This window comes from Corylus avellana, chromosome 11, assembly GCF_965113065.1.
Source record: "Corylus avellana chromosome 11, dhCorAvel1.hap1.2, whole genome shotgun sequence".
Classification (NCBI taxonomy): Eukaryota; Viridiplantae; Streptophyta; class Magnoliopsida; order Fagales; family Betulaceae; genus Corylus; species Corylus avellana.
In genome coordinates, this window is record NC_142500.1 from 12,437,088 (window position 1) to 12,457,733 (window position 20,646).

Consider the following 20,646-nt stretch of genomic DNA (forward strand, 5'->3'; position numbering starts at 1 on the left):
TGTGATCCAAAGTACTAATATCGCCTATTATATATATACAACCTTTCGAGTAATGCCATTATGGAGAGAATCCGTTTTTAAAAGTGTCAATTATGCTACATAGATTTAATTTAAGGGTGAATTAAATTAAGCTGGAAGAGAAATGATAGGATTATAAAATATTTTACAAAATAATTTTATTGTCCTATTATAATTGAAAATGAGATGAATTTATATTTTAAAAAATTTAATCATATTTAAAAAAAAAAAAAAAAAAAAAAAAAAAAAAAAATTAGAAGCCTAACAATTTTTCAGCTGAAAAGGCTAAAAAAAAAAAAATTGCTAAATAGAAAATCTCTTTTTAAACCATGAGATGGTAGAATTTGTAAATGGGTTAAAGTAATTCCAAAAATATTTATGTATAATATTTATCCCACAAAAGAAAAGGTAATTGTGAAGTGGGAGAGTGTTGTTCTCAAAGTTAGAATTGTCAGAGTCATTCATTTATGAGGACCTCAAAGGGAAGTTGTGGCATTTAAAACTCTCCGCATCCAATTCCCAATGCTCCAACTACCTCGCATTTACTCCGATTGACGGATGGATGGGACGGATGTGCGTGGAGGCCAGAGGGGGGGACCACATGAAGACGACACAAATCTCAGCCCCAATTGTCTCATTTATGAGCTTCACATGCATGCTTACGTGTTCTCTCTCTCTCACGAATCACGATAGATTGGGTGGTCGTTTCTGAGCCACCACCAATGCAAGCGCAGAGCACATCCGTCCCATCCATCCGTCCACCAATGCAGGCGAAGAGTTGTTTTTCTATTTAGCAATTTTTTTTTTTTTAGCCTTTTCAGCTGAAAAATTGTTAGGCTTCTATTTTTTTTAAAAAAATATATATATATATGATTAAATTTTTTAAAATATAAATTTATCTCGTTTTCAATTATAATAGGACAATAAAATTATTTTGTAAAATATTTTATAATCCTATCATTTCTCTTCGAGCTTAATTTAATTCACCCTTAAATTAAATCTATGTAGCATAATTGACACTTTTAAAAACGGATTCTCTCCATAACGGCATTACTTGAAAGGTTGTATATATATAATAGGCGATATTAGTCCATCCGTCCATCCAATTCCCAATGCTCCAACTACCTCGCATTTACTCCGATCGACGGATGGACGGATGGATGGGACGGATGTGCTCTGCGCCTGCATTGGTGGTGGCTCAGAAACGACCACCCAATCTATCGTGATTCATTAGAGAGAGAGAGAACACGTAAGCATGCATGTGAAGCTCATAAATGAGACAATTGGGGCTGAGATTTGTGTCGTCTTCATGTGGTCCCCCCCTCTGGCCTCCACGCACATCCATCCCATCCATCCGTCCATCCATCGATCGGAGTAAATGCGAGGTAGTTGGAGCATTGGGAATTGGATGCGGAGAGTTTTAAATGCCACAACTTCCCTTTGAGGTCCTCATAAATGAATGACTCTGACAATTCTAACTTTGAGAACAACACTCTCCCACTTCACAATTACCTTTTCTTTTGTGGGATAAATATTATACATAAATATTTTTGGAATTACTTTAACCCATTTACAAATTCTACCATCTCATGGTTTAAAAAGAGATTTTCTATTTAGCAATTTTTTTTTTTTTTAGCCTTTTCAGCTGAAAAATTGTTAGGCTTCTAATTTTTTTTTTTTTTTTTTTTTTTTTTTAAATATGATTAAATTTTTTAAAATATAAATTTATCTCGTTTTCAATTATAATAGGACAATAAAATTATTTTGTAAAATATTTTATAATCCTATCATTTCTCTTCCAGCTTAATTTAATTCACCCTTAATTTAATCCTTGATATATTTGCCAATAGTTAAGAGTAGTAATTACTAACGTTCCTGCTTTGCTAGTTAACGCGCTTTGGACGAATTTTTTTGTTTTTTTTTTTTTTTTGAGAAAAGCAATCATTCTTATTAATATCTTAGTTCAGCAAAGTTTGATAAAACTCAGCCAAAAAACATTACATGAAAATCAGTCCAGTAAATCATCCCTATCCACTCTCTCCCCACCAGATAACAGACAAACAGTGAGCGCCACCTCAAAGGCTGCACAAACTGCTGCCCCCGATGGGTTTTCTGAGAGTGGAAACAGATGCTTCATCTCTATTGTTTGCTTCTGAAAAATCAGCTACCGCCACTCTAGCGGTAGCGTGTAACAGACGAATTTTTTTGTTGTTTAGCCCACAAGATCTCCATCAACAATTAAATAATTGATGCAGTGCAACTTGACTTTGATATCAATTAATGCAGCGTGTAGTGATTAGTTTGCCAAGACAAACAAGATAAGAATCACAACTCTTCTTAAAACTAATACTCAATCAAGGATTTAATGTGGATAGAAAAGAAAACCACTCTTAAAAGTGTTTTTCATTGATCACTGGTCAAAATAACATAATAAATTAAGGCTATAGATAGCCATTACATATATTTATACTACCTAGACTCTTGAACCTAAGAAAACGCTCAAATAAAAGTTTGTTTACAAAAATTTATTGGAACTTGTCTGAACGTGTAAGAGGCTCTTTCGAACCTAACTATGGTTTCCTCGTATTCTTACATGAATTGTCAATTCACACAGCAGCTCGTTCTAACCCAACTTTAAACGAGTGCATCTATGAATAACTCATTCGAACCCAACTTCATATGAGTTATTGAACGAGCTATTTTGTCAACTTGTTTTAAAGCTTGTTCAAACATAAACAACATACGAGCAATTTTGTACGGCTTTTCAAATTTCTTTTTACGGTCTATTTTAACTTAGTAAACATTTGAATTAGGAAAACTTAATGAAATATGACTTTGTAACCCTCTAAATGAGCTTTCCAACACCATTAATTATGTCTCCATATGATGTCAGAATCGCTATATATGTCCCTTTTGTTAAAGCAAATATGATTGAAAATTGTCCTCTATCAACAACCTTCATTATTCGACCTATGGCCCACGAAGGAATGTGGGTCAAACACGGTAGATGATTTTCTTCTATCCATTTTGGATTAGAGAATATCCAATTAATAATTAGGATCTCTCTAAGGTCATAAATGAAACATATGTCCCATTGATAGAAATAATAATAAAATATTACATATATTTTAAATTTAAATAAAAAAATAATAATAAGAAGTTTTAAAAAATAATAAAATATTAAGGGGTGGTCGGACCACCCCAGTTGGGCTTGGGGTGGCCCAGCCACCACCTGGGGTGTTTCAGCTACCCTAAATTTATTTATTTATTTATTCAATCTTTATTTATAATTTTTATTAATTGGGTTGAAAATTGTTGAGTTAAGTTGAAATTTTTTGAGTTGAGTTGAATTGAGTTTAAAAAATTGCCAAACTTGAATTTAGAAAAAATTTGAGATTGAGTTGGAAAATCTTGCTTCCCAAACAAGGCCTTAACCTTTTGTTTATCAGTTTAACCAAAAAAGAAAAAAAAAAAATTGTATTTAGCTATCAATATATAGATATGAATTAAACTAATGTTTTGTGCTACTTAATAAGAATAGCACAACACTCTCCAAACAACTGTAATTGAGTACTAACTGTATTTGTAAGTTTATTTTTTCAATTTTTACTTTGTTTGAACGTTTGTTCTTTGATAAAAATTGTAACTTCTGAATTAAGATAATAAATTGTTTGGATTTTTAGTGGGCTAAGGGAAGATTATATTGTGTTTATTTGATTGTTGTGCAAGAAAAGAGAATTGAAACTCTTTCAAAATACCAAAGAGATAATTAGACATTGAACCTGAGAGGATTTATATCTCTCAGGTTAAATATTGGGATAATACTAGACATCCCAACACTTTTTTTCAAATGATCTGGCCCATTAAATAAATAAAAAAATTTATATATATTTTTTTCTTGAATGAATGTGGGGTCCAAGATCATTTGGGAAATGGAATTTGGGCAAAAGTGTTGGGATGCGTAGCAGCCCTCTAAATGTTGAGTCAAATATTTTGTTTTATTAGGTACTCATAAAAGAAAAAAGATTTTTTTTTTTTTTTTTGCTCTGTATTTGATTTAGTCTAAGGTTTCTATTTAATCAAAAATTTCGTTGCTTGAATTTATTTTTGTGTATCTATGTATAAAGATAATGAGTGAAGAAGACAATAAGCAGGCGCGTAGGAGGCCGGGAGTGACAAAGGAAAGATCTCACTTTAAAAAAACCATATTTGAGATCCCAGCCCATCCTGACGAGCGAAGCGGTGGAGGTGTTGAAAGGCAACTTGGAGAAGGCGGCCGACCACAGGAAGGAGGGAGTTGGAGCTGCCGCGTGTGGGGAAAAAGGAAAAAGAAGGAGAAAAGCCACAAAAAGACAAGAAAAAATGGGAAAAACGAGAGGGAAAGAGGGAGGAGGCTTTCATCCCCTGCAAAAGCCGCACAAGGCGATGGCAAAACCTCACTGAGGAGGTGGAACAGCGACCTTTTGGTTGAGAGCTTCTCTCTATTGTTTTAGAAAGAGAAGCCGACAAGTAGTTGTAGACTTATAGTCAAGAAATGGACTTCTGACTCAATCATACACACTCACAATTCGTGAAATCTTACAAAGGCTCACTCATACAACTTTCGTGAAGACCCTCCCTGACGCACACCTTTCTAGTGAAGTAAAGACTATATAAGCCACACACATCATCGCATATTTTCTCATCTTTCTCCTTCAGTTTAATTTCTAGCCCAAATTTAAAAACCATCTGAAAATACTCACATATATATGAAGAGCATGTCGAATAGCCGACAGAGGCTCAAAGTGACTATGCAAAAAGATGATTTAGGAATGGGAGGTTTTGGGTAAAAGAGGTTTTTTCTTACTTGCTATATCCTTTTTATTTTGCTCTATCCTTCTTATTATATTAATATTAATATGATTCAAAGATATTGTTACACTTGTGCTTAGAGCATGTTTGGGATCGTCGTTGATAAATATAACTTTTAAGTCAAAAAACATTTTTTTAACACAAGTTTTATTTTTAAGTTTTTACCAAAAGTGTGTTTTGACCATTTTTAGGTTTTTTGAACCCTTAAAAATGCTTTCAATTTTTTTTTTTATCAAACAGACACTTTTTTCTTCAAATAGACTGAGTACTAAATGTATTTGTAAGTTGTTTATTTTTTCAATTTGTACTTTGTTTGAATGTTTGTTCTTTGATAAAAAATGAAACTTCTAAATTAAGATAATAAATTGTTTGGATTTTTAAGTGGGCTAATAGAAGATTATAGCGTGTTTATTTGATTGTTGTGCAAAAAAAGAGAATAGAAGCTCATTGGAAATACGAAAGAGATCTGAGGGGATTTATCTGATTGCGTTAAATGTTGAGTGAAATATTTTGTTTTATTAGGTACAGAAAAAATATTTTATTTATTTATTTATTTTTATTTTGCTTTGTATTTGATTTAGTCTAAGGTTTCTATTTAATCAAAAATTTTGTTGCTTGGATTTATTTTTGTGTATCTATGTATAATTGATTATTTTTATATTTGTTTCTCTAGAAAGTTTATTTTTATTGAAATATAATAGGCATCACACTAATGAGATTTTAGGTTTTAATTAATTTAATTATTTTATTATTTATTTTATTTTTCCTGTTTTGTGATTTACTTGAATTGTTTTACACTTTTTTTGAAAGTATTGAAAGATATTTATTTGATTGCATTAAGTATTGAGTGAAATATTTGTTTTATTTTGTATTAAAAAAAATAGCGAATATTTTGTTTATTTTACTTTGTATTTTTTGAAATGATTAGAACTTTATGGGTTTTATTTATATTTAAATATAATAAGTATCATACCAACAATATTAGAGTTTTATACTAAAATTTTATCAATGTTTTGATAATCAAAATTCAAACTTTCTTCTTGCAATTTTTATTTCTTTTATTCTTTTCATTTTAAACTACATAATTGGAACAAAGATTTAACATGTTTTAGTTTATGTGAATTAAACTAAAACTAAGGGTCTTATCTTGTAATTCATTTGAATGAGATTTTTTTTTTTTTTTTTTTTTTTTTTTTTTCATTTGTGTTATACTCAAATTTTCACGCAAAAGAAAGGAAAAATTTATTTGATATTGTACCAAAAAAACAAAAAGAAAAGATTTTCGCTTTTTTTGAAACACGAAATAGATAATTAATCATTGAATTTGATGTGAGAAGCTTTATTTGATTACATTAAATATTGAGTAAAAAATTATGTAAGATGGGATGCATTTAAATTTTAAAATTAAATTATAATGAAGAATCATAGCAAGTAAAAGGAGAAACTTTACAAAACCTTCATAAACTTTTATACTCACAATTTATGGTATCAAACTTTTAATTTTTTATAATGTTCTCATTCGTTAAGAATTTCCGTTAAATCTTGTCAAAAATTTCAAAATACACCTTTTTTATTATAAAAAAGTAAAAATAAAAATTTCAAAAATTCAAGCGTTGTCAAGATTTAACAGAATTTGCAAAAATACCTATGTTTGAATCTTTGCAATTTATTTTATTTTATTTAATAAAAATGAAAAATGATAAAGACACAACTTTAGCCCAACTTTTATCTTATGTGGTCATTTTTTTTAAAAGCAAAATAAAAAGTGGTATGATACAACCCCAACTTTTTTGCCCAACTTGGGCACAACTTTTCCCTTATTTTTTTATTTTTATTTTTATTTTTTAAAAAAAAAACATAAAAAAAATTTCTGAAAAAATAATATCCTATGTGGTCCTTTTATTTGGTATTTTTTTAAAATAAAAAATTGTATTTTTCTTCATAATAATGACCATATAAATCAGTGTCCCTTTATGTTTCTCCCTTGTCTGCCAGCTCAACAAAAGACACATTTCTTCTCAGAAGAAACTTGAGAATAACTTGAAGTGGGAACAAAAATCCATTAAAACCAACTGTAGAAGATGAGATCAAAAAAATTGAGAACCAGATATCAAGATCTGATCTTCTTTGATCTTTCATCAACAAAACAGGAGGGGCTCATATACAATTCTAACTATCCCTTTCCAAAATCACAATGGAGCAAATTTGAAGGTGGTAAAAAGCATATAGGAGTCACCTTTTTGTACCATAAATTAGAGTGCAAGAAAGGTCAGGCTTTTACTTTCTCCAAGTTGACTAGCAGACAGCCAGGTCACCGCAACTGCTGCAACAAGAGACCCATTTCCCTTGTAGATTTTATGTGTATTTAGTACTGGATGGGAGAATCCCTTGTACCATTGCATGAGACCTCCAAATGGTATAGAGCAATCTCAGACACACATGGCTCAAGCACCTTGTATTACCATAGAAACAAGTCCCATTTTCACAATGAGCAATCTAACAAGCCTCTCTAGGGGTATTTCCAATTAAATTGGACATCATTGAAGCCATTTATTGCTCCAAGCCCATTATGCAACCTGTTAGCCAACTCCGGTTGCTGAAGAAGGTTCAAGCTATTATCCGAAGGCATCAATGGCACACCTACCCTTCCAGTCAAAGTGCCAGAGTTATTCCCCATGGAAACTCTTATTCCAGTAGCAGCGGTAGAGAGACCAACCCCAACACCAAAGTTACCAAATCCTTCACCAGGAACACCTGCATTGTTATTGACACCTCCATTCCCCACAGGGGAGTTGGTACTGGCGAGTGAACTGCTAAGCCCAATCACATTGTTCATATAACTCCGCAAGGATCCAGCAGAGGCCATGCTACCACCCTCTCTGCTATATTGTGACGAATGCATTATTTCTTGTATGATTTTCTCAACAGATCTTTGGGATTCATGGTTGGCCTCCTTTGACTGAGCTGTATGCTGTAGTGCGATTCGTGCTGGTGAATTCACTGAAGATGTTAAGGCATTTTGAGGAGTCTGAGGGGGGTTGCTGGAGGAGGATGGAGTTGGAGATAAGAAGGGAGAAGAGGGATTGAATTGAGCTGGAGGCAGCGTGGTTGAGGACCCTGCAGATGGAATCTGAACATGGGTCCCAGAATAGGGACTGCTTGGATTGTTCATTTGACTTTCATGCCCAGAGTTCATGGAATTCTCACAGAGAAGTCCAACAATGGTGGTAGCAGATGTCAATGTGGACGTTGTGGACAGGGAATTGTTTACACTTGTAACACAATCGCTTGCAGAAGGCTGCATGAAAGTTCCCGGTAATGAACGATCATTTATTAAGTTCTGTCCTGTAATTTGCTGCTGCATCAGCAGCCACTCCCCAGTTGTTTGAGCTGAATTACGCGAGCTAATCCCACAAGGGAAGTTTGCTAAACTTTCTGAAAAAGATAAGAGTATATTAACTACCGCATGGTAACTTGACAGTATATAATTGGCAATAAGTACATAGCAATAGTAATGAGTAATTGGTGATAAGTATAACAATAGTTATGTGTATAATTGGCAATATGTATATAGCAATAGTAATGTAAAAAAGAAAATTGATCTAGGAGAAAAGAAAAACTAATTAAGGCAGCCAGACAAAAAGAAACACCAAATAAATGCCTGCCAAAAAAATCATATTAGCAAGTTCTCTCCCAGTTAACATTGATGCAAGTATGCCTTGAAGTCTGAATTTGCACAAAACTTTCTATCCTCTTCATTTGTGCTAAAGTAAGATTACTTACCCAAACTTTAGGGCATTGATAAAACTACAGGCATATGACATTCAAAGGCTAATTACCAGCAATTGGAAGTAGGAAATAATAAAAGCCAAGGCATTATATAAAGAACAATGATTTGAAACCTTCGAAAATGAAAACTTCTGTATCATTTAAAATCATATGCTTTACAGAAAGATAATATACTCCTAGTGTATACTACCACCTGCAATGACTTGACATCTTTATGCTAACAAAATATGCCTCCTTAACTCCCTCCTATGGAATGGTTCTTTCCCAAGACAAGAAACAAATAAAAAGCAATGCCTATGAAAAGCTTATAGGTCAAATAAAAGAAGACTATAAACCAAATGAACGAAAATTCTCTGTAAAGCTTACCCATGGGTCCCTTGCCTGTCTCTTGGCTGTAATCAATCAGATCCTTCATAATATGAACCACCTCAGCTATCTGTAATCCACCCAGGAAACATTCAAAGATAAAATCATGTGGCAACTCGGTCCGAAATTCATCATAAATGTCACAGCTCAGAATGATTCATAGAATGTATTAACTTTGCAATTCTCATTCTGAGTAGAATGGAATATCTGCATATTGCTGATGAAAAGAAAAAAAATACTTAACAGAAGTTAAAAAAATGACTAGAACAATCTGGTTGACAAGGCATTCATACAAGGTGTAATGAAACATATGCTGGATAAACAATCTGAATAAAATACAGAAGTTTTCCATGTCAAAGCCAACCGTATTTTAGTAGTAACCCGTGGCTATAATGGCCATGCAAAATACCCTGTAGGTTAGTAACACCCAATTGGATGACCAAATCGAAACTACTAGATGCAAAAAGGTCCAGCCTTATTCAAATTATCAACAATAATTAAATATAAAAGTATTACTAAGCTGCACCGCATTATACCTGAAGGCATCGAACATATCTCTTTGTATACCCTAAATCATTAACTAAAGGCGCCTCCAAGGTTTTTGCTAATTGACAAGCAGATGCAACAAACCTGAAAAGATTACATAAATTGAGTAATAAAAATCAATTGAAGCAAGTATGGGGAAAATAGAAATTCCATACAAGTTTATCAGTCATCAAGCAAGTTTAACTCAAGTATCAGGGAAGATGAAACATTTTCAGAAAAAGAAATAAAATTAACTTTATGGTGTTCAAGTTCACCACTACACATTTGTTAGATGCCAGTATAGAATATACAGGACATAATGATAAAGCCTATTCACACTATTATACCAATTAATGAGTTAATAATACACAAGCCATAACATAACATGTATACTCTCGTATACTGCAAACTAGGTTAACAGGAAAAGTAGAAAGACATTTAATACACCTAGTGCCACTATTTCTCTTCTATTCTGCAGAAAGAAAACACCTATATACGCAACAGGCTACCAAGCAAAGCAATTTGAATTGAAAAATTCCATAATAAAAAATTCATAGAGATTTCTGTTGAAAGCCAACATGTCATACATACTCCTATCCTATTACTGAAGTCCATAGCACAATTATTACTACCTATAAATGAGTTAATAGGTAGTAACAAACCCTTAAAAAAAATATGGTAGAAATAAATACAGAAAGAGAGCTCAAAAAGATCTCTATACGTAATTCGCTACCAAATGAGCAATTTGAATGGACAAATTCCATACTCAAACTCATAGATACATAAAAGTTGTTCTGGAAAGCCAACAAATCATACTATATCCCTTCCATTTCTCCAAGTTGCAGGCTTGGGGGCTTGTGTAATCTACATTGGGTTTAAATTATCATAAAATGCTCTACAGAGCAGAAATAGATCCCTTGCCTTGCCCTCATTGGGCGATAGAACTAACTAACTGTAGGACAAAGGAACCCAGTTTGTGTATTTTAATTGAAACCTTATTAGAAATTACTCTAAATATTCAACCTTATGAAGGGAGAAATGATTTGGTTCACATGGACAATGTGAAAACCATAATTTAAGTTTTAATGATCACCAGACTCCTCATACACAATCTATTTATTTACTTTTTTTTTAGATAAGTGCCAGATTCCTGAAATATAGGACAACAATTATCACTTACACATCATAACTGTATTGCAGGTCACCATATAAGACCAAACTCATGCTGGATACTACCACTCTGGCCATTCCTAATTACTTGGGCCATTGGCTGGATGATACTAGAATGCCAATACAGAAATACTTTTTTGATAAGAGAGATAATTGTAATAGAACTTGGGCTTCAGATCAAGCAGGCCTGTCCAAATCTTATTAAGCAGGAGTAGAAAAAGGAAGAAAAAAAAAAAAAATGGAGAGTGTTGTGACAAATGCACTTGTCAAGTAGTGTATGAACACAATTTCTTAATACCATACCATAAGGATAACAGGATGGTAACAATTTCAAACATGAAACATCTAATGGCACTATGTATTGAGGGGAATTAACCCCACAAGTTACTTATATTTTCTATCATTGTCTGATTTTCATATTTTCCTTATAGCATAAAGGGAAAAGAAGGGTAGCGAAAGCAGAAGGAGCTATTTGATAAAATTAAAAACCTAACGAACTATTTGATAACAATCTAAAGAACGGGGTAATAGTCCATTATTTTTCAAAAAAAAAAAAAAGAACTCAGCCTTGGAAAGTAATTCAATTAAATAAAAGAGAATAACTTACATATTACAATTCCTTCGTAAATCTAGTGAAGATGAGCTGGTTGATGCCTTTTGAGCAGATACCTGATATTTTTGCGCAGCAGCTCCAACCTGACTAAGCTGCAAAATACGTATTATGATCAATTGTCTACACCATGATTAATCATTAAAATCCTTTCCACCACTATACCTGAAGGATAAGTGGAGAAGAATGAAACCAAAACAATGATATTTACATGCACCACTTCTCTCTCTCTCTCTTTCCCTTTAGTAATAATTTACATGAACTAATTCATGAAAAGAAAAAATACCAAAAACAAAAAGAAAAGAAAGAAAAACTCTGAAAGGGTTGCCAATAAACCTCAAAACATCTCTCTCTCTCTGTCTCAACAATTTACATGAACTAATTCATAAAAAGAAAAAATACCAAAAACAGAAAAAGAAAAAAGAAGAACGAAAAACTCTGAAAGGGTTGCTGATAAATCTCAAAACAAGATGGGGAGTGAAGCAGAGCCATAATCACTTTTCTAATGCAGCAAAATCAAGTAGGTCTTGAATGCACCTCAAAAACCATTAAGGGAATGCAACAATGGTTTTGGACCAAATGGCATCTCCTATTTCCATATTTTTTATTTTTTATTTTTTTAATCCCCTTCCCATGAACAAGGGGTAGAAGGTGAAACCATGAATTCAATTCTCTAACTACTTATGTTTACCTATCAAATACAGAAACAAAAGCCAAGGGAACTCTATACATATTTCTTGATTTATGACAATGGAAATAAATATCAAGATAAGTTTTTTTGCCATTCTGTTTCATATAGGAGAGGCTAAGGTAATCAATGCTAATAGAGACAGCAAACGTAATGCAATGCAGTATCAAAACTAGCAGGGGGCCTCAAAGATAACAATCTATTTGAGGATTCTTCACCTCCTAAATTAACTGCATAGCATTCCTTATGGATGGGTCTGTAGACGTTAAGGTTGATCTCCTTGCAAGAGAAGGTGAGCTTCTCAAGAAATTACAAGGGTGAGTCCACTCTCCATTACTCCTTATCCCAGTCCCTTTAATCCTTTTAGTCTATCATACTCCCTCAAATTTTAAAATTAACTCATTCTTCACTCCCATCTCCCTCTCTCTCTCTCTCTCTCTCTCTCTCTCTCCACTATTAATGATGAATAACCAATAATAATATGATGGCTTAACAAAATCGAGTAGACCAATTCAATTCAAAGAAGCTCCCCTGAAGGTTGTAGCAAGTTCGTTACTCAAAAGAATAATGGCATTTGCATCAGAAATGAAAGCTAATCACCTGGGGTATTATTATCCTTCGAGGGATAAGCTCCTCATGACGCCGTGCACAAAACTCCCAAGAGCAAATCTAACAAAAATGAATAGAAGTTGTACCAGAGAATCCATAATTTATCTAGAAATTGAAATATGTAGTACAAAGGTCATCTAATAATTCCCAACCTTCAGATCTGAAGAAAAGGTAAGACGAAGATGACCATCTCGTACAACATGAAGCTGCTCAAAAACACTTTCTTGTATTGCTTTTGAATAGTCCAGGACAATTTGACCAGATGTATTCTCGTATTCATGGGGCATATCAACATAAAGAAGCTCTTGTAAAGTACCACTATCATACTTGATTTTGAATAGCCTGGGCAGAACCTCAACACTTGTTTCTGAAATTTCAATGAAGACAATTTTTGAACAAATTTTAAAATTGGTATGAAAAATCAACTTTGATGAAGAAGATTAAGAGAGTTCTATTCCATACTTACAAAAATATATCCAATCAGTTTGAAAACTTGGAAAAGTTATGGTTTTTTTAGCAGATGACAACAAATTTTGAAAATATATCCAATCAATTTTCCTTAAAAATATTTGAAATATTAAACAATGACATTCACCATAATAATATCTTAATTTTCCTGTTCTTCACAACTGATCACCTCAGACACGCTCATTGGTAACCTCTTTTCACAATTGACTTCCCTCGTTTGGTACAAGTACACACTTTTTTTTTTTTTTTTTCTCTTACCATTAGTTTCTTATTTGAATCATATTAGCATTTGGATCGCATGCCAATTTAATACCAGAATGCTCAATCAGCAAACATTATTTGCCACATAATTCTCCAGACTCACCATAACTAGAAGAGTACAGGTCATTAGAACATGATAAAACTTTTAACGTTTACTGAATTTGGTTATGCCTTAACAGTGCTATGCCAGCTTGGTCATCTGTCATTACAGTTTCAATTTGTCTGCTCCTTCCCTATGTATGTTTCCAAGATGGAGTGGCAGCTTCTCAATAAGGCAAGCATCACAAAATTTCAGTTCCCATATATGTATATAATTGTTCACCTATCCTTCTGCAAACATCAATACCATGATATGGGACCAACTGGGCAGAAAACTTTGGTAAATCTTTCTATTCTATTACTTGCTGTTTCATCTTTTTTGTCTTGCATAATCACAATGAACTTTATATATCATTCACTTTTTTTGCAAGAAAATTGCAATTCAATTTACTTTATTATACTATTTTGGTCTAACAAAGCCCCAAAATCTTTTCAATTGGAACTACAATTATTTCAGTAAGAACAATGAAAGGATTCCTTAAACCTGATGTTAAGAAGAAACAGACATGTTTTGAAGTTCCTTGCACTTAATTTTAAAAAAAATTAGAGAAAACTGTTTCAATTGCTTGTTACGTTGATGATCACATGGAAATTCCATCGTGTATCCTTATTTGTTTGACATTCACCATATAATCTTCCCTCAGTTTTTCTTATGCATATTTCTTTCAAATTTGGAACAGGCTATGATGAAACCTTGCCCTCAAAATATGATATCGACTTCCTTGGCTACTGTGCTCCAGTAGAAGGATATGGATATTTGGACAGTTGGACTAACCATTAGTTCTAATGCACATGCTAATAGTACCTTCTTTAAAGAGTAACTTGATTCCGCCACTAGGAGCCAATGAAGAAAAAGGTTTATTTATTATGTCATCAAGAGAAGACACCATAAGAGCTCATTAATAAGATTGTCATGAGCAGTCCACTGTGCTTACTAAGTTAATTTTTTACTCATTATCAATGAGTGCAAATTAACTCTCCACCATCTACTAGCCATCCACCACTCATTAAGTCAACGACATTTCTCAACGAATAACCATTGCTTTAAGACAATGTGCCCATATACGAGTACCATTCACAACTTCATCTCATTCTCTCACTAAACATCTTCTTTTTGAAATTTTACTTGCTCAATGCCTTTGTTGTCTGCTCTTAAACAGAATGACATATATTAAGATCATTCTGATGGCGAGAGGATGGAATGGATGCACTGGAAGCATTTCATATGGGAAATTCTTCCTTCTTAAGCAATGAAATTCCCTCTAAGTTTAAAACTTAAAACTTCTAAATAAAATGTACATTCTAGAACATGAGAAAGCTTTTTTTTTTTATAAGTAATTATAAGGAGAACAAAATGAAAGTTGAAAACATGTATAATCTCCAGTTATTATTAATCAATAAGGAAAAGTCCATTTGCAATGAAAGATTTAGAAAATAATATGAGACATGCAAATTATACAGAAACTACACTTCGTCCCCATGAGGCTTGGCCCCTTTTTTCTATCAACTTATAGTTTTAAAATCATCACTTTGCCACCTTGAAGTCTTCTCTGTCACATTTGTTAGAATATTAATTGAATGATTAAATTCAATATTTTCTATTCACTTAAGCTTTAGGAAGTAATCATTTAATATGGTATCAAAGTAAAGGTTCTAAATTCAGACATTGACTCTATAGTTTACCTCCCACTTCAATTAGATATTCTACATGTTAAGCCTCATTTGTTAAGAGAGAAAGTTTGAGATCTCACATGAAGGGGAGTGTTGAAATATTAATTAAATAATTAAATTCATAATTTCTTATCAACTTAAGCTTTTAAGATAATTAGTGATTTAATATTATATCAAAACATAGATCATTAGTTCAAATTCAAATTGTACAATCTACTCTCAATTTCAATTAAATATTTCACATGTTGAGTCTCACTTGTTAAAGGAGAGTTTGAGCCCACATATAAAGAAAAGTGTTATTGAATGATTAAATTCCTCATTCCTATCAGCTTAAGCTTTTAGAATAATTGATAATTTAACATAATACCAAAGAAGAGGCCCTCAATTCGAACCCTGATTCCACAATTACCCCTGTTTCAGTTAAATATTCTATGTATTCGGCCTCACTTGTTGAGAGGAAGAGTTTAAACCTAAATGTAAAGGGGATTGTTAGAATATTAATTAAATAATGAAATTCACTATTTCCTGTCAACTTAATCTTTTGGAATAAGTAGTGACGACCGTACTTCCTGTTAGCGACTCCCATTTCATTCAAAAGTACACTAACAGTAAAACATAACAAAGCAAATTTTAAAGAGGCAAAGTGACTTCAAAACTGCAAGGTTGCAAAGTGAAAAGGGGCAATGCCTTATTTCTCTTTTAAAATGTATACCCAACCCATGTCTAAAAGAAGTGTAATTAACTCAGTGAATTCCAAGGAGTAGCTTTTTTTGAAAACAAATAAATGGCAATGGAAAATTAATGAAGAAAGGGATAACATACCAAAACCACGACCAGGCTTGCAATTGCATATTTCACAGTGCCATAAATCCAGCAAATTCTGAAATTAAGATTCTAATATGAAAGAAAAACCATAAATCATATAGCATGAATTGATAATACTTATTACCATGTCTCTCATACCATGATTGTGTCAACTGCATAGTAAGGGGAGTAATGTAAATCATGAGTGAATAAATGTCAAGGTTCACATGAAAGCTGAACCACATTTCAGGACACTGTTACTCAAAAGGGTATCAATACCTACACCAAGTGAGTAATTTCAAGCTCCAATATCATGAACGATTATCGTATTTGTTTCTTTGTTTTATTTTATTTTTTTAATAAATATGGTTGACAAAAATGCACGATGACTTTTTTCTTGTTCACATATGGTATTCTCAGCTTGCTCATAGGCAGCCAACCTCATCCCTCAAATTATCCATCTCCTACACTTCCTTCTTAAACTGCCAATGCATGTGCTGCTAAACGAGCACAAGAATCACACATCTTTCACTTGGGAAAGTGTGCATCTACCGCCCATTCCTGGATAGTAGCCAATATAGTCCATTCTACTAGGGTTTGAGACCACTTTTTCATTCCAACTCCCCTCACCCCAGACCAAAAGGAAAACACTCTCTTTTCCCCATATCAATTGTAAATCAACTACTATTTTCCTGGTAACATACCTGAGGGAAAACGCCATTTGTTTGGTGGCTATTTCCATACAATGAAACACACCACTTCTTCTTGGCATTTGGAGTGAAAAATTCAGCAACAAATTCTCGCCAAAATTCAATATTGTTATCCTGCATTAAGAACGAACATCACAACCAGATCAGTGAAACACTAAAGCCTGAAAAAAAGAACTATACAAGAAATAAATAAATATAGAAATATGACAACATTACTTCTGGTCGGTGCTGCTGCTGATACATGTATTGTGTCAAACGACGAGCACACATTCCTGGTTCATAGACTGGTCTCATGGCAGATCTAATGGGAAAATTCTGCTGTTGCTGTGGATGGCACCGTTGCTGAGGAAGAGTCTTGAATAGCTCTTGATCCTCTTGTTGTTGCCGCTGTAGAATTCGCTGCGGTTGCAAAAACTTCATCTTTGTAGTGGCAGCTTGAGAAGACTGCCCAGACATTTGAAGAAAATGCAGCTGTTGCTGTTGCTGTTGCTGCTGCAAAAGCATTGCTTGATCAGAATGTTGATCTTCTAATTTGACTGGTCGTATGCGTCTTCCTATCTGGTTCTGTTGAGGCTCTAGCTTCACTGGACCAAGATTATGCAGAGACTGCAGCTGCTTCTGAGGGGCAATCTGATCATTCAACATCTGCGCCTGCAACTTGACAGCGCGCACACCCCCTAAACCACCTTGAATATACTGGAATTGCTGCTGTTGCTGCCGCAGTTGATGTTGCTGCAGTTGGCTGTGAGAAACAGATGACTGCAGCATTGAGTTTCCAGAAGAGGCTGGTAGTTGAGAATTTTGAACTTGATCAGATGAACCAGAATTTGTTATGTTTGATGGGGCAAAATATGAAGGAGAAGGAGTGAAACCACAGTCATTTGCTGCTGCCGAACGAGGATCAGACCCGGGAGTGGTACCAACACTTCCTTGTTGAAAACCCCCCAAACCAGAGGTGCTGGTGTTCAATCCCCCACTGCCAAATGTTTGATTGAGCAGAGATGAAATGTTGGATGTATGTCCAAGAAAATCCAAGTTAGACTGTGCACGTGGAGGTCCAACTGAAGAAAATGCTGGTTGTGGAGGCAACAAACCCCCTTGAGATCCTAAAATGGCAGAGTTCGATCGAAGTAACACAGGTGAAATAGACTGGGCACCACCAATCGGTGTCGGCGATCCAGATGGAATCATCTTGCTAGTAGCAGAACTGTACCTATTCACCAAAATTATCCAATAAAGCATAAATAACATGTCAAAAAAAAAAAATCTAATCAAACTCATACGCCAACATGCACGACTCAAAATTTTGATCAACCTAGAGCTAAATCAATTTCTTTCTCAAACCTTAAACACCTTACGGTTCTCACATCAGAAACAGAAGTTTTAAATAAAACAAACCAAAAAACAAAGGTCTTCCTTTAAATAATTTGATCCAAGTTGTGGAAGATGATGAACTAAGCACAGCAAAACAAATCTAGAAAAGCTACCCTTTGTTATTCAACCCACAGTTTTGCCAAAATAAAAATCTCTAGCAAAGAATTGAGGCCAATATCTGATAAGTTCTTCTATATTGAATGAAACAATAAAGCTAAGCCCCAAACCTCTTTCAGCAAAACACAAACCAGAAAAAAATCGATTACCACGCTATAAAAAGGATTAGTTGGGAATCTCAACTAAAATGTTGCAAACAACACCACCCCACCCCCCCCCCCCCCCCCCAAAAAAAAAAAAAAAATTCCTAAGAGAGTTCGTTGAATTCATTTTAATTCCAATTAAAAAAAATGAGAACTTACGTTGGAAAGGTTGCAAATATCGGACTAGTAAAATAAAATAAAGTACCACCATATATCGAGCCAAGTAGAACTAGTTCACTAAGTTCAGGAGATAACTTACTTTTTAAGTTTCAAAAAAATAAAATAAAAACTATTAACATAAAAATGCAACAAAATTTCTTTCACTCTCTTTACCCATTTTCTCGACAACCAAACAAATAGCAAAACCCAACAACTAAGAACAAACATAGCATCAATCACACCAAAATTTGTGTATACCCAGAAGAAAAAAAAAATGACACAAGCACATATATACACCTAACATATCACTGAAATTATACAATTACACTCCAAACAAAATATCTAATTCAGTTTGAAAAAAAAAAAAAAAAACGATAGCGAGAGAGAGAGAGAGAGAGAGACTTACACGATTGGCAGTCTCGGTGATTCTGGGTAGATTATTATCCTAAACAAGGTTTAAAACAAACCCAAATAGATAAAACCACAAACATGAGTTAAAAAATATGATAAAGCAGCATGATTTTTGTTGTTTGTCTTTACACGGGTTTCAATGTGAATATTTATTTTGTTTTCTTTTTCTAAACAATAATCTTCATCGTAGAAGCGTCCGTACGCACTTTCTGAAACCCTTTTCTTCAGAGTCTCTCAGGTTACACGCACACACTCTCTCTCTGTCTCTCACTCACTCATTGTCTGCTGTGTTGTTTATTCACTCACTCTCTCTGTACTCTGCGTCTCTATGCACTCCGTGCGTCTGTCTGTCTGTCTCTCTGTGTTCCGGACGTCAAAACTCTTTTAGATTGGATTCAGTATTTTATTATTATTTCTTGTCTTCTCTTTTTTATTTACAAGTTGAAATACTGTACACCTTTTTAACTAAAAAAGTCAATGTTGTGGGGGTAGGGGGCTAACATGCTATTCATGCCTATGCTATGCATGCACATCATATCATTATAATTATTTTTTAATTAATCATATTAAACTTTAGAGAAAATGATGTGGAGATCTCTCAAGTTTCCATGAGATTCCTGGTTTGGTTACAAATTAGATTTTGCTTTCGATTTATTTTGGGGACATTTCATTTCAGGCTTTTGAGTCATTGCGCGTTTTGAAAAGACTTTTTCAAAATTTAAAAATTAAACTTTTAATTTTAATCAATTTACCTTTATTCGTTAGTTTTAGTTGTTAACTTCTAATAAAGATATCTAAAAATACCAAATTATCTTTCAATTTTTTTTAATGTTTAATTTTGAAATTAAGGGTAAATTTAAAATTTGACGGAGGAGGGTCAATTGAATCAAATTAAAAGTTCAAGAGGTTAAATTGATAGTTTTTAAAATTTAGAAGGGTCTTCTCAAAATGCGCCGTAATTCAAAGGTTTAAAGTGAAATTTTCCCTTTTATTTTTCTATAAAAATTCATACTTGATACAAATTTCAAGCACTCAAAATATGATAAATATCCTTAATTATATTGATTTTTTAAAATATAAGATTCAAATTTGAGTTTCAGTTCTATGTTTCTTTCCTATTTTGATTAAATTCTAAATTTCTTTAATTTGAAAACATCATTTGTCCATCACCCTTAAAATATTAGTTTATAGCATGAATTAGTGAAAACCTTTACTAATATAAAAAATTAATTAAAAATTTGTTGAAAAGTATACCAAATCTATATTTTGCTTAAATATTTTAAATAGTTTGCTTTTAAGTTCAAGCCAATTAGACTACTTTGATTACTTCTCACAAATCCTTTGTTTCTCATTTAGTTTTGAAATTTTTAATTTTTAATTTTTTTTTTTTTTAAAAAAAAAACACACAAATTCTCATTTAGTTTTGTCGTTTTGGTTTTTTGAGTGAGAAAATTAATTTTTAAGTTAATACAGAAAAGTTGGTATTAGTGGAGAGCATCCATAATAATTGTTAAGAATATATTTGATATTATTCTAGGATTATTTTCTTCCTTATGTATTATTAGGCTTCCTGTTTATCACTCATAGCCTCTCTATAAATAGAGGTCTTTGTAATATTTTAGTATATATAACAATACTCAATACAGTGTAGTCTTTACGTGCTTTCGCTCTCTCTTCTCTCTCTTTCTTCAATATATCAATATATTTAACAATAAGCATCCATCTTTACAAGGAAATTAGGTGTTACTTCAATGACCAAGTGTGGTCAATTGATGGCAATTGGAGTAACGCCTCAAACAACTA

At 33.1% G+C, this 20,646-nt stretch overlaps 1 protein-coding gene across 2 annotated transcripts; it reads right to left on the reverse strand.

The window, feature by feature from the left end:
- Positions 1 to 6,905: 6,905 nt before the first annotated feature.
- On the reverse strand, positions 6,906 to 19,192 carry LOC132165441 (transcriptional corepressor SEUSS). 2 transcript variants are annotated; one of them, XM_059576011.2, is made up of 10 exons: positions 18,839 to 19,192; positions 16,856 to 17,846; positions 16,634 to 16,753; positions 15,948 to 16,005; positions 12,779 to 12,993; positions 12,618 to 12,686; positions 11,327 to 11,424; positions 9,561 to 9,654; positions 9,025 to 9,094; positions 6,906 to 8,304 (listed from the first exon to the last, which is right to left on the reverse strand). In XM_059576011.2, the coding sequence occupies exons 2-10, from the start codon at positions 17,828 to 17,830 to the stop codon at positions 7,379 to 7,381; spliced, it is 2,625 nt and encodes an 874-aa protein (XP_059431994.2). In that variant the 5' UTR covers positions 17,831 to 17,846; positions 18,839 to 19,192; the 3' UTR covers positions 6,906 to 7,378. The 2 variants fall into 2 exon arrangements, with proteins under 2 accessions (XP_059431994.2, XP_059431992.2); XM_059576009.2 differs by having other exon boundaries at positions 16,856 to 17,852.
- Between the last annotated feature and the right edge of the window lie 1,454 nt (positions 19,193 to 20,646).